Source organism: Struthio camelus, chromosome 1, assembly GCF_040807025.1.
Source record: "Struthio camelus isolate bStrCam1 chromosome 1, bStrCam1.hap1, whole genome shotgun sequence".
Lineage (NCBI taxonomy): Eukaryota > Metazoa > Chordata > Aves > Struthioniformes > Struthionidae > Struthio > Struthio camelus.
Window position 1 is genome coordinate 191,354,405 of NC_090942.1, and position 14,532 is coordinate 191,368,936.

At 41.7% G+C, this 14,532-nt stretch overlaps 1 protein-coding gene across 5 annotated transcripts in view; it reads right to left on the reverse strand.

Moving 5' to 3' along the window:
- Positions 1 to 3,387: 3,387 nt before the first annotated feature.
- The window catches only part of LCP1 (lymphocyte cytosolic protein 1), a 47,138-nt gene continuing 35,993 nt past the window's right edge, over positions 3,388 to 14,532 (reverse strand). For all 5 annotated transcript variants that reach the window (XM_068929802.1, XM_068929801.1, XM_068929803.1 and 2 more), the window contains 9 exons: positions 13,509 to 13,651; positions 11,120 to 11,215; positions 10,384 to 10,579; positions 8,828 to 8,906; positions 8,505 to 8,619; positions 7,509 to 7,642; positions 6,346 to 6,469; positions 5,881 to 6,005; positions 3,388 to 4,857 (listed from right to left, as the gene is read on the reverse strand). In XM_068929802.1, the coding sequence (XP_068785903.1) occupies positions 4,725 to 4,857; positions 5,881 to 6,005; positions 6,346 to 6,469; positions 7,509 to 7,642; positions 8,505 to 8,619; positions 8,828 to 8,906; positions 10,384 to 10,579; positions 11,120 to 11,215; positions 13,509 to 13,651 (1,145 nt within the window). In that variant the 3' untranslated portion in view covers positions 3,388 to 4,724. The remainder of the gene's footprint in view (positions 4,858 to 5,880; positions 6,006 to 6,345; positions 6,470 to 7,508; positions 7,643 to 8,504; positions 8,620 to 8,827; positions 8,907 to 10,383; positions 10,580 to 11,119; positions 11,216 to 13,508; positions 13,652 to 14,532) is intronic.

Genomic DNA, 14,532 nt, shown 5'->3' on the forward strand with positions numbered 1-14,532 from the left:
CTTTAAAAATTGTTATTTTACTTAATGAGAACTTAAAGCTATGCATTACTTACTGAGCAGGAAAGAAACAATCAATAGAATGACAATGATTGTCCCAATGATAGACCAGAACTGCCACTGAGCACTGATCTATGTAAAAAATAGGGAAAAAAAAGAGAACATTGTCTAATAATTGATAAAAATAATACCAAATGAACAAATAATTGGTCCTAATTCAGATTTAAATTCACCTGCACTAAATTATATAAATGCAGTCAGCAAACATCACCTTGCCAATACACAGAGCTCACCTCTTTACTGGCTCGTTTAATGAACAGCTACTTACAACTGTGGATAAATTTTAACTCTGACTTTGCAGCTGCAGGCAATAAGGCTCATGCATTCAGGGATCCTACTCTGCCTGCTAGCCTTGTCTGCTTGGCTGAAAAGTACTTGACTTAAAGAGACTGAGCAGCTTGGAGGAAGAGCCTCCCAAATTCTTGAAGAGTCCATTTTCCAGATGGCTGAGGAGGCTACCAGAAGCAGCAGAAGACAGGGAGCCTAGAAAGCCACAGTAATGACCTAGCACATGGGTTTGAGAGATCGAAGGCACCAGGATGCCGGATGGACCTGTTTGCTTCACCAAGCCGGAAGCAGCTGTAGCTGTTGCTCTGGTGGGTTTTGCAGTGATCTGCCAGAGCTAAGATCCCATTTTTTAAGCAGGGCCCAGACCTGAGATACTACTCAGCTAGGCAGCATTAGAAACCAGGACCTGAACCTTTGATCTGGCTCACAGCAGAAATAAGCTGCAGCTGGGAGGAGGAGTGATATAGGGCTGGGGCTCTCATTCAACTCCATCTCTAGAGGAAGTCATAACACGGCTGTATCTGCACCACAGCACAGCAGTCAGCTGTACCATTTGCTGTCCTTTCTCTAAAAGTAGCCAGGATAGATGATTTACAGCAAGGTGTAAAATCCTCATCATGCACCTAATTATACTTTACTACACCATGGGGGATACTTCCTTCTGACTCCATCTGGCAATCAGATTGTAACCTGAAGCATGTGGATTGATTGCCCTCGTGGCTTTTCTCCTAGCTAGTCTAACCAATGATGCTTTATTCTTGCTCGTACAAATATCTAAGCCTTTTTGAAGCTTTGAAAATTATGAGTAATTGTGCAATGAAAATCAGTAATGAAAGTGTTTACAAAGCTGGTGTGTTTTGGGAGTGATCCAAAAGACAGCTGCCCCCTCTAAGGGTGATGGGAAAAGTTGGAGAAAAGTGACAACAAAAAGTTCCAGATCCCTGTTTTTTGTGATCAATTTGCCATGCATCCTGCAGCAGCCTCTAGGATCTTTATTATAGACCACTCTTACCAGTCCATGAAAGCATAACCTCAAGCCCATAGAAAAAATGTCTATATTCCTCTACCAGAATGCAGCTATTCCTACATCTTCAGGGCCACGACAGCTTACTATTTCAGAGGAGAGACAGAGGTGAAGATCTGGTAAAATGTTTACTATATTATCCCTGCCAACAAAGTTTATTCCCTTTCGCATACTGACAGGTGCTAGCATTTTGCTCAGGGTTAAATATCCCATTTTTTCACTGTTTCCCAGAGGAAAGCGTTTTCAGAGCTGTGAGGCTATGTTCACCCATGCCAGCCTCTAAAACTCAAGATAGACTCACTGCCATCTTGTGGTTAGCTCTCCCTGTTGCATTGGTGCTAGGGTTGGTGAGAGGATAGTCACAGCTGGTACAGATCTTCAGGCTGGCATTCAGGGATAGTGCCCCAGAACACAGCCTAGGGACACAGCAGAAGCAACCAGGGGGGCTGTGTGGCAGGGTGCCTGGCTCCAGGGCTGTAATAGTGAGGAGGAGGAGAAAGCAGTCCCTTCCACAAAACACATTTTGAATACATCATATAACCCCTCCCCAAAGCCAGATTTTGCTTTTCAGGACCCCTAAAGTCCTACATCTTGCCTACGTGAAATGCATGGTGTGTGAAAGCCTGCTTTCCCAACGTCCTCTAAAATCCCCCCTGCAAAACGCAATAGGGAGAGAAGAGTTGCTAAAGGCCTGTGAATGGAAAATGCTGTGCCTGAAGCCACCGCTTCCCTCTGGGGATAGCAAGCATCAATATTCAGTTGGGATCAAGGGAACCCCCTCCCCCCTTGTACTGATACCATCTCCTGTTTGTTGCCTACTTCATCCCTCACGTCTACTCAAGAGGTCTCGATCAAGGTCTTCTCCCTGTGACGGGGTACCTGGAAAAGGGCTATCTTCCGGCAGAACTTTTCACATACATCTCTGCCTAAACATAGTGCTTTTCCAAGAGGGTGTGCAAATCTCTAACTACTGGATTTCACTGGAAGAGAGCGAGTCTTACAAGTGATTTTCAGTGGAGTCCAATGAACAGCCAAGACTAAGATGATTACTTCACCAGTACTCACAAGCACACATCAAAGTGAAAAGAGCAGGAAAGAATAGCCAGATCCAATCCCACTGCTGATTACTTTGCCCACTTTGGATCCATATTATCTGTTCAGCCTACAATGTCGCCTTGCTGTGTGCAAACATGCACACACACACACACACACACACACACACACACACACACACACACACACACACACACACACACACACACAAAATACATGGGCAATTCCAAGGGAGATGCTGAGGTCACAGCTTTTGCCTGCAGATTCCTGTTTACCACCAGCGGGACTCCCAAGTCAGACAACATAAGGAAACATGTATACCTCATTTTCAGTGCCAGCCTTTTTGTATGGCAATAGAGGGTCCTACACGCAGAAAGAGGAGGAACAGCGTAGGGGCTAGCCCTCTGATATTTTCCCCTTAATGAGTAAAAGATTGGAGTTATGTCTGCTTCTTGTAACACCCTTTACAAACGTTCTCCTCCTCTGCCAGCTATGGAAGTATTGTGACCACATGGGGTGGATCTTAGGTCCCTATTCCTTTCCCAGTTTGTATTAAATATATAGGTCCATAAGAGAAACAGTGTAGCCTGCTCTGATCAGGAATAGGATCTGACCATTATTACAGAAACCTGGTGGCACATTTTCATTACACAGTACATAAAGAGGAAAAGTTTGCAGGTAGAGGAGCAGCAGAAGAGGATGATGGGTAATGTGCCAGATGAGGAAAATGGTACCGGGTCAGCCCAGGCTGGTGACCTGTCTTCGGCAGCGACTCAGAGTGGCACGTACAGAAAAGACCTCAGAAATATTCTTCCCACTTCCTGTAGTCTATGGTTTCAGTAACAACACGTAAGACAGGTCCTCAGCAAGCCCAGTGTGTTTGTTCTGAAATCCATCCCTGTCGCAGCTATACGATACGTACCTTCCCCATTAGAATGTCCATTTCTGAAAGCAAAGTCTGCACGTTTGGCTTCATAGAACATTTTATTTGGATAAGCTTTTCACATCATTGGACATTGGTTCTTCATTAAGGCAATTCCGAAGGGGCTGGAGGGGAGGGAGGGAGCAGGGACATGGACACAGTGGCAACGGGATTGCATTAAGGCAAAATGTCCTCCTTCTGCACTTCACCACAGCAGATTCCACATAAACAGTAAATGACTCATGCCAAAGAAAGAGATTCAGTGCAAATATGTCCCACTGACTATCCACAAATGGGGCTAGATTCCCCACTGAGGTAAACTGACAGAGCCTTATTACTTGTAAAGCTATGTTGGTTCATCTCAATTCAGCATCCCAGCCCAAGTTCAGTGAAACATTCAAGTATGTGTCTCATTACGCGAAGCACATGTTTAAATGCTTTGCTGAATCACGGCCATGGCCCTTTGAATGCAAGTCTGCAAAGTTAAGAGTTCAATTTTTATTCAGCACGTAAGTATGTAACTTTGTGTCCCTTTGGTTCACTTCTTACCTCTGTTTTATTATTGCTGCTGAGCATATCCCCTTAGTTTCTTTAACACGGTTTTCACTTCAAACGTGCTTTGCAGTCTGCATAAGTGTATCATAACATAAAAATGCATTATCCTTTGGAGACAACTTCTTACAAAGGTTCTAGAGTTAGGGTGTTCTTTGGAGGACCAGGTTACAATATGTTTTTTCAGTGAGCAGTACTGTACTCTGTGAGTAATGCCAGTGACAGCAGAGGCACAACTTGCAGGGAAAGGTACTGCCCAGGTCACATATCAGCAACGCAAAGCAGGCCCCAAACACTTTTCTATTTCCACAAGAGTTTCCTAAGAGGATTCTACCATTCCAAAAATATAGTCACTAATACTTGCATTGGCATGGGGAAACCCCTTTTGTAATCCCAGGTGCAAACTGAAGGAAAGTACGGCAGAAATACTACCAGAAGCATGAACACACTTTCAGGCAGAAGCAGTATATAACATTTCATAATCCTAAAAGCTGCCTGTACCTTCCAAGATGAAGATCTCCAGGTAACCTTTGACAGATAACCTTGGTGTCCATTAATAACAGGATATGTATAGGTCTCGTTGAAAACTTATTCAGGTATACGAAATGGTTAGCAAAGGGGAAAATATGGCAAAGAAATCAAGCATATATTACTGTTCAAAACAAAACATTTCCTGGACACACATGTCAACTTTTGTATGGCCTAGAACCTTGTATAACATGCTAAAAAGCATGAGTAACCTGCATATTTCCTTGATACAGAGAAGAGCATCCAGTTTGAGGGAATCAGAAGGGTGAATTCCAGCCGCTGGTACAAGTCTTTTGTGCTTTAGACTTTCTTCATGCCTTTTCCCATAAGGCAAGCAAACACAGTCATGACCATTTTGGGTTTTACTTCAACCAGGTCTTCTGGAAGGGCATAGACTCTTGCTCCAATTTTTCTCGCCATAGAGATGGCATATCTGCATTGCAGGGTAGGGGAAACAAAGAAATAAATTAGTGGAATAGCACTCTGTTAAGTAGTTTTCACCTCTGTAAAGAAGTTGTCATGATCACTATGAGATCAGGTTGAGAACTCTTCTACCAATTCATCAGAATTAAGCTTGTCTATGGGAATATATGAACCCGGCTCATCAAGAGCTACGCTTCTAGTAAACGATACAGCATGTTGCCTGATGGTTACAGCACTGATTTCCTGGGGCATGGGAGACTGCAAGTCAAAGTCTGGTATGAAACACATTCAGTCTTCCATGCCCTGAAAGATTATCCTAACAACCAGGCATTCTGGTCTAGCTCCCTCCCAATCTCTGCTGCTCAAGCTTTGTAAACAAACAAATTCGCAAGGATGAAAAGAAGACAGATCTAATTGCATTACTGCCATCCTTCTCCCTTTTGTAGTTGCCACACAGCAAAGGCAACGTTAAACTAGTGATTAGACAGGGAGGTGATCTGTATAACTGTGAAAGGAAAGGGAGATGCCCCCAGGATTGGCTCCCTGATATGGAATGGTTTGCACTCAGAAAAAATTAATACCTTCATCCATCAAAACAGTTTTTCAGGCCTCAGTCCTGCCCTCCCCCTTCGTCCTTAAATACTTGTTTCACCTGTATGTGACCAAAGAGGTGCGCCCATGACCTCTAATCACTGGTTTCTGCGGCTTTATATTGTTGGCATTGTTCTCTGGTCTCTAAATCCTCTAAAAAAGGATTTTAAATTAAATAAGCAAAAATAGGAGCTTGTGAAGCCAGGTGGTTTTGAGCCCATCAAAGAATTATGAAGCAGGAAATATAACATTATAAACTTCATTTCCACTGATAGCCTTTTATACTGCCTAACTCCTAGCCTGTATGCGCATGTCTGACTCCAGAGATACTTCTCAGTTGAGGTTGTGCCAGATAAGAACGATAACAGAGCAGTTTTCAAAGACAGAGTTAGGCAAGCCTGAGCAAGTAGCCCGTGTTAATTGCCACTTGATGTGAACATACTTAGCATTATTAAGTTTCTCCTCATCATTCAGGTCCTCTGTTTTCAAGAGGTCATATTTGATTGATCCTGGTTGAATGGCATCAATGAGATCCAGGACAGGCATGCTGGTGCTGATTTTGCCATCCTATAAAGGTGAAAAATACAATTAGATGCAAGAACAGGAAAACAGGTCTCCCAGAAAGCCAAAGGCTAGGCTCAAGAGCAGCAGGCAGCTCAGATGAATACCATTTAGATCTTTACGGAGATCTTTTCACAATAAACACCTTTCAACAAAATCTGTATATCTGATGTGCTTTTAAAAGGGAAGGAAACATAATCTAGCTATGTTGTTAATTATATAATAATACAGTGTGTGAGTATGAATATATATACACATATACACACTGTATATAACATACATATGAAAATATGGAATAAGAGATTCCTAAGCAGAGACTCCTAATAAAAAAAAAAAAAAAATGTACCTTGAAGCTGGAGATGGTTGAATTCTTCCCAGCTGCAGTCAGTGTCTCATTTACCCAGCTGACAATGATTTCATCATTGACCTTCTCTCCACCACCGATGTCTTCAAGGATATTCAGTGTGTACCTTAACAGGGAAGCCCGAACAAACGTTTCTCTGCTCAAATTTGTCTGCTCAAATTCTATCACAACATCAGAACCACTGTGTACATGCGCAGCTTAACTTGGACAAACCCAACAGTCCTCTGCTACCTGATATCCCCCCCATACATACGCACTATATATAAATTATAATGTAACATGCTATTTCACCTAATAGGCCTAATTCATTCCCAATTCTCTAATCATTGTTTTCGTAGTGTCAAAAGGTTTTGACACTCAAAATCCCTAAAAGGTCCCAGCTAGTGGATCTTAGTGTAAATGACTCATTCTCACAGTGTTTAAAAAAATAATCACTAACTTGAAGGGCAGAAGGGAATTGTTATGTTCATCTAAGATGGACTTTCTGCATAAACACAAGCCTAGAATACTTTGTTTATATGACAGCAAACATATTGGAAAGACATCTCCTATACTGATGGCAACTAATCACCATGTCCCAAGGTTATTTATCTCCCTGATAAACCTATATCTTGCTTTTAGATTGAATGCAGTCTGTACTCACCTCCTAATCACTGGGTCTCTTTGCACTTCATTATGAAGCTCTTAAAAACACGTGCGCACACATATACACGCACAGAAAATTATATTAAAGTGGGAAGAGCTACTCAGTTGCATCCACTCCAGGGAGCACATTACAGAACCTCTCACTTCTGCATCAGTTCCTTTTTTTCCAGTACATTCTCCCCATTTCCTGATGCAGAGACCTTTCATCTTATTTTTATCTGTTCCACACGATGAACATTTATTCATGCTATACTGATAGCAACAATAATAATCTTCTGCATGAGCTGAATATAATGGCCTTGCCCTCAAGATAATGTACTTCATGATCACTTCTCTAACTAGGAGTGAGCAGAAGGTTATGCTGTCTTTGCATACGTATGCAAATAGATGAATGTAAGAGCCGTAGCCTGTAGAACCTTCTCTGTACTAGCATCAGAAAACTATTACTATGCAAACTGAGTATACCAAAACAATCATAGGCTTGTGATTGATTGCCATACCTTCTCATCAGCTGCCAGATCAAGGCCAGTGTGAGTGTACGGTTTCCCTCGTTCAAATCTTGCCCAGCAATTCCAACAAGGGAGAATTTGGCTTCATTCTTTCCCAGTTCCACTGCATAGTTGCAGTTTTCCAGCTGTTAATGACAGGGTCAGTTAGTACAGTTCAAAACTATAGGGAAAAAAGTGCCTTTCAAGACATCTACTGTGACTTTAAATTCTTTGGGGCACTTAGCACACATCCCCTAAACAGACTTGGGTAAACAGAGCTATCCTTTTGGGCTCTATGATAATACAGCTGTTTGACTGCCAGCAGCCAGATACAGGTTCCATCCCAAAGATACCATGATAAGAGTCAACTAACAAAGAAATGTAATAATTATCATCTGATAAACAGAATACCCTGGAAAACATGAATCTACAGCTCATAGGTACCTCCAGCAACATGGCATTGCACTGAGACAAAGGACATTAGTATCTCAGTCAATATTTTAGGTCAGTCACTCACCCTACCCTAACTGGACAGTATTATTCATCCAGATAACTGTGAGAAATCGTGCATTTAGCAGCCAATCTGTGACCAGTTAATGAGGCACCTAGACACGAATGTTTAATATCACCATCTTCATTCAATGTGGAGACGGTGATCCAGACAGCTGCAATTAATCTGAGGCCAAGGACTGATGATGAAGATGCATTATAATTGGTGAATAAAACAGTAGCAAAAGTGGTCTGCAAATAATTTTTTTGAAATATTGATATGAAAGGTGTCAAGTCTTTTTACATTACAAATATTGTTCACCTGTCAACAGAGCTAGTCAGTCAGATGTATTTTTCTTTTTCCGGGTGAAAAATTATTCACTGAATAGACAAAAAAAATCATTTGACCTGCTCTACTGGGGACTCGAGAGTAACACATGAATGCCCAAATTGCTATTTGAAATGATATAGACATCTTTTTAGGTAAGATGTTATTGGAGCTATTCCAGCTTATTGTACCTTCTTCATGTTGCCACCAAGTTTAGGATATGGTGGTTTGTTCACTCTGTTCCAGTCTACTGGCACTTTGATCTTTTCGTAGAGCTGGAAGATAACCAAGGCATCTGACAGGTCACTGAAAACAATAAAAGATGTATCATTGTCCAAAGAACTGAAGAAAGGAATCTAAGCCATTTGTAGAAGTAAACTTAGTTTCCTAAAAAAAAAAAAAAAAAGAAAATATAGTATCTATTCTGATAGGGAACAGAAATTCTTCTGTGTTTTCTGTGAACAACGTGCTGGCTGTATTTATCATTTTAAGGAAGTGTAATACCTCCTCTTACCTATATAAGTGATTTACACGTGGATTAACACCCAGGGAGTTCATCCAGTTTCTAAACGTTCTTTCTTCTCTTGTTTCACCTAAAACAACAGACATATCAATCAACAGGCCTGCAAAACACAACAGTACAGTAAAATAAGTGTCTTGTGATGAAACTATAACTCACAATTTACAGTGCACTGAACCATAAGCAGAATGAGACAGTGGATGACAGGTGAAATAAGAGAGCACAGTGCAGCACATAGTATTTCTTCATGCCCTATATATTACAGTAGTTAGGTAGATTGGCCTTGAAACGTCTCCAAGAACTCGAAACTAGTCTTTGCCCTAGCGTGAACAGTTTCATTCTGAGGCTTCTGAGAAACTTAAAAATAATTGAAAAGCTAGATTTATTCCAAGTCTCTCTTCGTAAGCACAGACTATGCTGAATAAATACTAGACAGAGCAGGGCGCTTTCATTCAGGTCAGCATTTAAGTACTTGCTCAACTTTACTCTCATAAGCAGTCCCACTCATCTCATGGACACCACGCATTTTCTTATTTTTAAATACATAATTAAATACTCTGCCGATTCAAACTATAAGAGCTCAGCCCCTTAGAAGATTAGCAGTCTTCAAATGCCACTTTTACTGTTTCAAATAGTTCTTCGTTTGCAGTAGTCAATAGCATAACCACTTTATTAGAAATACCACATGCAAAAACTAAGAATGGGCTGACTGTAATGAAGATATCTCCTAAAATCATGCCACAGCTATTGCTCAGTGAGAGCCAGACTCAGAAACGAGTTAAATGTTTTCAGTTCAGATGTCTGTGGGTTAGCTCTGCACCAAAAAAAAAAAAAAATGTAAATGTTAGCAAAAAAAAGAAAAGTACGTTTCTCTTCATGTTCCCCTTTTTAACAGCATCAACTCTACAGAACTGTGTCTCTGAAAATTACTAGTATAGAATGTTTTCATCCAAGAGGACATTTAAGAAAGTTTAGAACCAGAGAAAGAAGAGAAGCATTTTCCAGTGGTCATTGTACAAGTGAGAATGAATGCCAGTTATCTGGAATTAGCACCTGCATAAGAACTGAAGTACTGCCTGAGTCTAGGCTGCAGTGACTCCAAATCCAGTGCTCAAGTCAGAACAAAGGACCTGACGCTCAGCAAATGATTCATACAGCAGTGGTCCTGACCCCAACCCAGAGCCAGCAGACAGAAGTTTATGTAAAATCAGATTTTTTAATTATATTTTAAATTAGTGGAATGTCCAAAAAAACTGTAATTATTACTAATAAGCACGGTCAATAGTGAATACGAGTTCAGAAACCCCACAGAAGTGTGACCAAGGTCCCAAAACATTTGGATCTTTGAACATGTGCTATCTACAGAATAGATAACCCAAAACACCTGAAGCCGCATGCAAGTAAAGAGCAACCTCTCTTTCTCAAAAATGTCTGTGCTAACAGTACAGTTGATATATATCTAAAGGAAGTAAGGTTAAGTTCTGAACTTAGAGCAAGGGATAGCTGTGAGACAGACGGCCAGAAATATCCTTTACTTGTATTTTCCTTACCTTCAATAGAGCTCCAGTCAATGTCCTGGTTCTCTGGTTTGTGCAGGGCAGGGTATTTGTTAAATAAGTTGGCGACGAAGGCCAAGTTCAGCTTCGGGTTCCCGCGGACTACATCTGTGGCTGTGACAAACTGCCGGCAGCCCAGCCTCTCCGCCTGCTGCAGCATGCACTCCGCTCTCTGGACGTCGTCCTTCTCCTGGGTGGGCAGAAGAGAGGGCAAAAGCTGCCTCAGCCCAAGCACGGACATGTGCTGGCCTCACCCCACAGTGGCACAGCACTGACCGCACCAGGTCTCTGCGCGCTAGAGGTGGGGCTGCTAACGCAGACCCTGCTAAATTTATAACATTGGCCTGTTGTTTGTAAAAGTGGGACAATGTTTTCAAAGGAGTTTGCCTACAACCAAGCCATTTCACCACAACTATTTTTAAGTTAAATCTCGTGTATTAGGGGACAAGTTGAAGAAACTCACAATGAATGTATTTAGGTGTACTTGCTACACGGCAGTAGTTTATCTGTGAGGTTCACTGGCTGCTGAAGTTTCAGCGATAATAACTAATCTAACTTAAGGAAAAATGCATCACTTTTAATTCTTTTAAACTTTCTGAAATACAAGATCAAGTTGCAATGCTAAACAGGGTTTGTTTGTACTGGTATCACAGTGCATCCCAGTGTTGGCCAGCAATGCAAATAACAGACACAAAATATCGACGTTTACTCTAAACTTATCTCATCTTACCCTTAATCCTGACATGTCAATAGTAATAGCCGGAATGCCTTCTTCATCTCCCTTGGGGGCAACTTGGTTCAGCAAATGGTAATAAGCTCTTGAGTCCTGTGACAGACAGACAGATTAAAGGGAGAAATATTACATTTAAAGCTCAGGTTTTGCATCCCAGTGCTCCCCCTGAACAATGTGCATGCATGCTTCGTTTTTATTAAATCAACCGTTCGACAGTATAATTAAATTAATAAAACTGGAGCACTTAGCAATTTCCACTTTATGCTGCATTTGCCAGATCCATTTCTTCCCTAAGCCAATAGATTTATGCTACAGGATGCTCGAAGCACAAGACACAATACTGTGTTGCATTTACACGAATGACAATAACAACAAAGAGAGAGTAGAACTGATTTAATACAAATATTAAATTAGAGATAAGAAAACTTATACCTTTATAATGCTGTAGAAGTCAGGCTGCCGAGTGTTTAATAAAAGAAAATGCAGAAGGAGAAAGCAGAAGGAGAAAGCAGATTTAAAAGAAGTTCTGGAATAGTTATGGAAGAGAAAGTAAAGCTTTCAAGGACAAAAGTTAAAACTGACAACAGTATCAGCATTTTTCAGGGAAAAGGGCAGGAACAAGACAAGTATTTAACATGTTGTGTCTTTAAACTTTCGTGAAAGTAAGGTTGCTTCCATGTGTGAAAAGTACTAATCTCACTTTAGAAATAGCTCAAAGAAGAACTGGAAACTAAGCTCCAGGTTGGTCTCCAGGAACCTGACCAAGTAACTGGGGTAATACTCTGCAAAACAGTAACAGCCTGAAGACCTATATTTCTTAATTTTATCCTTTCTTCTAAAGGAATACTGTCTATTCACTGTATTTCTACACAGATGATTCGTTATGTATCTGCATGCGTTCTAGAAGATGGGTATTTCTAACAGGAGTGAGGTGGAGAGACACACCTAATTAGATAATGACTGTAAAAGCTGAAGTCTTGGTCTCTGTGAAAGAAATATGTACCTTATTTTCCAGCTTTAAAAACAGTAAGTGCCATTTATGTCTTGGCTGCAGTTAGCGTTTGATCAGTTGCATTATAGCCCTCTCAGCCAGCCCGGATACGGATACCAAAGGTGAGGAAGACTCCACTGCCTTCCCTTTCCATGTATAGTCTGTAGTCATCTCCATACAGCGAACTGCATAGATTTTATTTAGTTCTATAAAAATTGTATTGCTGAATGTAACTCTCAGACTATCCTGCTGTCTTCCCCTGGCAGTTTTTTCCTCCGTGTCAGTTAAGTCATGGTAAATGACACTCTGTGCATCAGTCCTTTATGAAGCCTGCATCCAGGCATCTCAGCAGCAAGATCTTTTTCCCATCCCGTGCTAGACAGCTGCCAAGTTGGGCCCTGACCATTGAGGTCAGCATGCCAGCCAGCCCAGGGCCTGCCTCGCAGCCCACGCGGGGACGCTCTCCGCAGATGCACCCTTTACAGCCCTGAGATGCTGTTTGACCCTCACTTTTGCCTCATCCCCCCTGGTAAAACAGCCAGGACAGGCTGTCGCCTACACATCTTTGCTAGGAGGCATGAAAGGACTCTGCGGTGGCCAGTGCCTCTTATGGAGCCTCTCACATCCCAGATCACATCTAACTTACATTAACAGAGTCTAATACAAAGCTCACTGAATTCAGGAGGAAGATAACCTGTCAAGTTCAAAGTCTCAGACTGCAGCTTTAGTGTCTGAAACTCATTCGTGTGTACCACTGAGGTTCAGATATTTCTATATGAGAAGGATGAAGGTCTTAAAGAGAAACCTGCGCTGAAATCTTCATACGCAAGCCCACGAATTCCAAGTACATGAAGTGAAATGCATGGACCATACAGCCCTGCAAGCACCTGCCCTTCTAGGCATATTGTGATGAATAGTCCCACTGATTTAAAGCTTCTAGTTAAGTGCAAGCAGGGTTATAGCAAAGGTGGGGCCAGAGGAACACATACCCCTGGTGCTGCCCTGAAGTAAACACCAAACAGAGGAATTAGAAGAACCCCATCTTCTTGCCCTGCCCCTAGGTTACATGTTTGACTAGAGCCCAACCTTTTCCAAATCAAACCTGGGTCTAGAGGCAATAGGAAGAAACTGGATAAGTCCACAGAGGTGGGACATTTAGGAGAAGAGACAGCAACAGGGGTAGGGCATGCTGGGGCTGGCAGTGAAGTCGAGGAGGTCTGGAGGAGGAGGAAGAGTACTGAGTGGAAATGTAAAGCCCACCAAAATGCCTTTGAGTACCCAGCTGCTGTTTTCAGGATGATTGCTCAGATTGTTTCAGTGCACATTCCTTTTTGGATGACAGGGATTTGGGTGTGGAGCTACTGTTTTGCTGCTGCTAGACAGTGGATCTCATACCTTGATGTCTGAGCTGAAGTTGTTGACCTTGTTGCATCCTGCATTCTCCAGATGATAGTTTGCCCACCTCAGCAGCAGTTCCTCTGGGGACAACTTCATCAGATCCTCCAGGCTCTCTCCTTCTCTCAGAAGAGCAATCAAAGCTATGAAAGGACAAAAGAAATAAATTAATAAATTAATTAATAAATAAATGTCATGCACTGCAGTACTTCCTTTTTCACTGTATTCTTCCTCAAGAAATGACAGGACAAGAAGCAACAGGCACAAGTTGCAACGTGGGAAATTCTGATTATATATTAGGAAAAAGAGTTTACTCTGAGGTTGGCCAACACTGGAAAAAGTGCCACAGCCATGAGCAACATTATCTGGGCTAGCCCTACTTTGAGCAGGGCTTGGGCTAAACGACCACCAGAGGCCCCTTCCAACCTAAATTATTCTACAGTTCTAACTCAAGAGCTTGACCTTGCAGAAGCCAAGGGGTCATAGCAATGCTCTCATGTGCCAGAGAGGCTGAGGCAGAATTAAAGCTATCATCTGATCCGATGCTTATGTTACTGATGTTATGGAGATTTGTAGAAGAGGCTTTACAACTATTTTCTCTCTTATACATTTTGTTACGCTAATTTCTAAAAGTGAATAGCAAAAGTATTGTTAAAATTCAAGGGGAGTTAGCCTGGTAGAAAACAAACATCAAAAGGTTCTCATCAATAAAAGAGGACAACGATTTTAGTGGTGGATCTAATAGTGGATCACATACATAGAAATGAAAGAGACCGTCAGTGTGGTCTAAACACTAGCTGATTTCCTTGCCTCAGATTTTAATGAAAAAATGATGATGTTGAACACAGGAGCAAAGACGGGAAAGATGGAACGAACAAGGAGTTTCTGCAACTCAGGGGAAAGAAATCTCCATGGCCTTCACACTGAAACTGGATCCATACTGGAATTCTGAAGAACTTGCACAATTTTGTGTTGATCAAGATGCCAAAACACTAATATACCTGGGTGTCGACCATCATTCCTG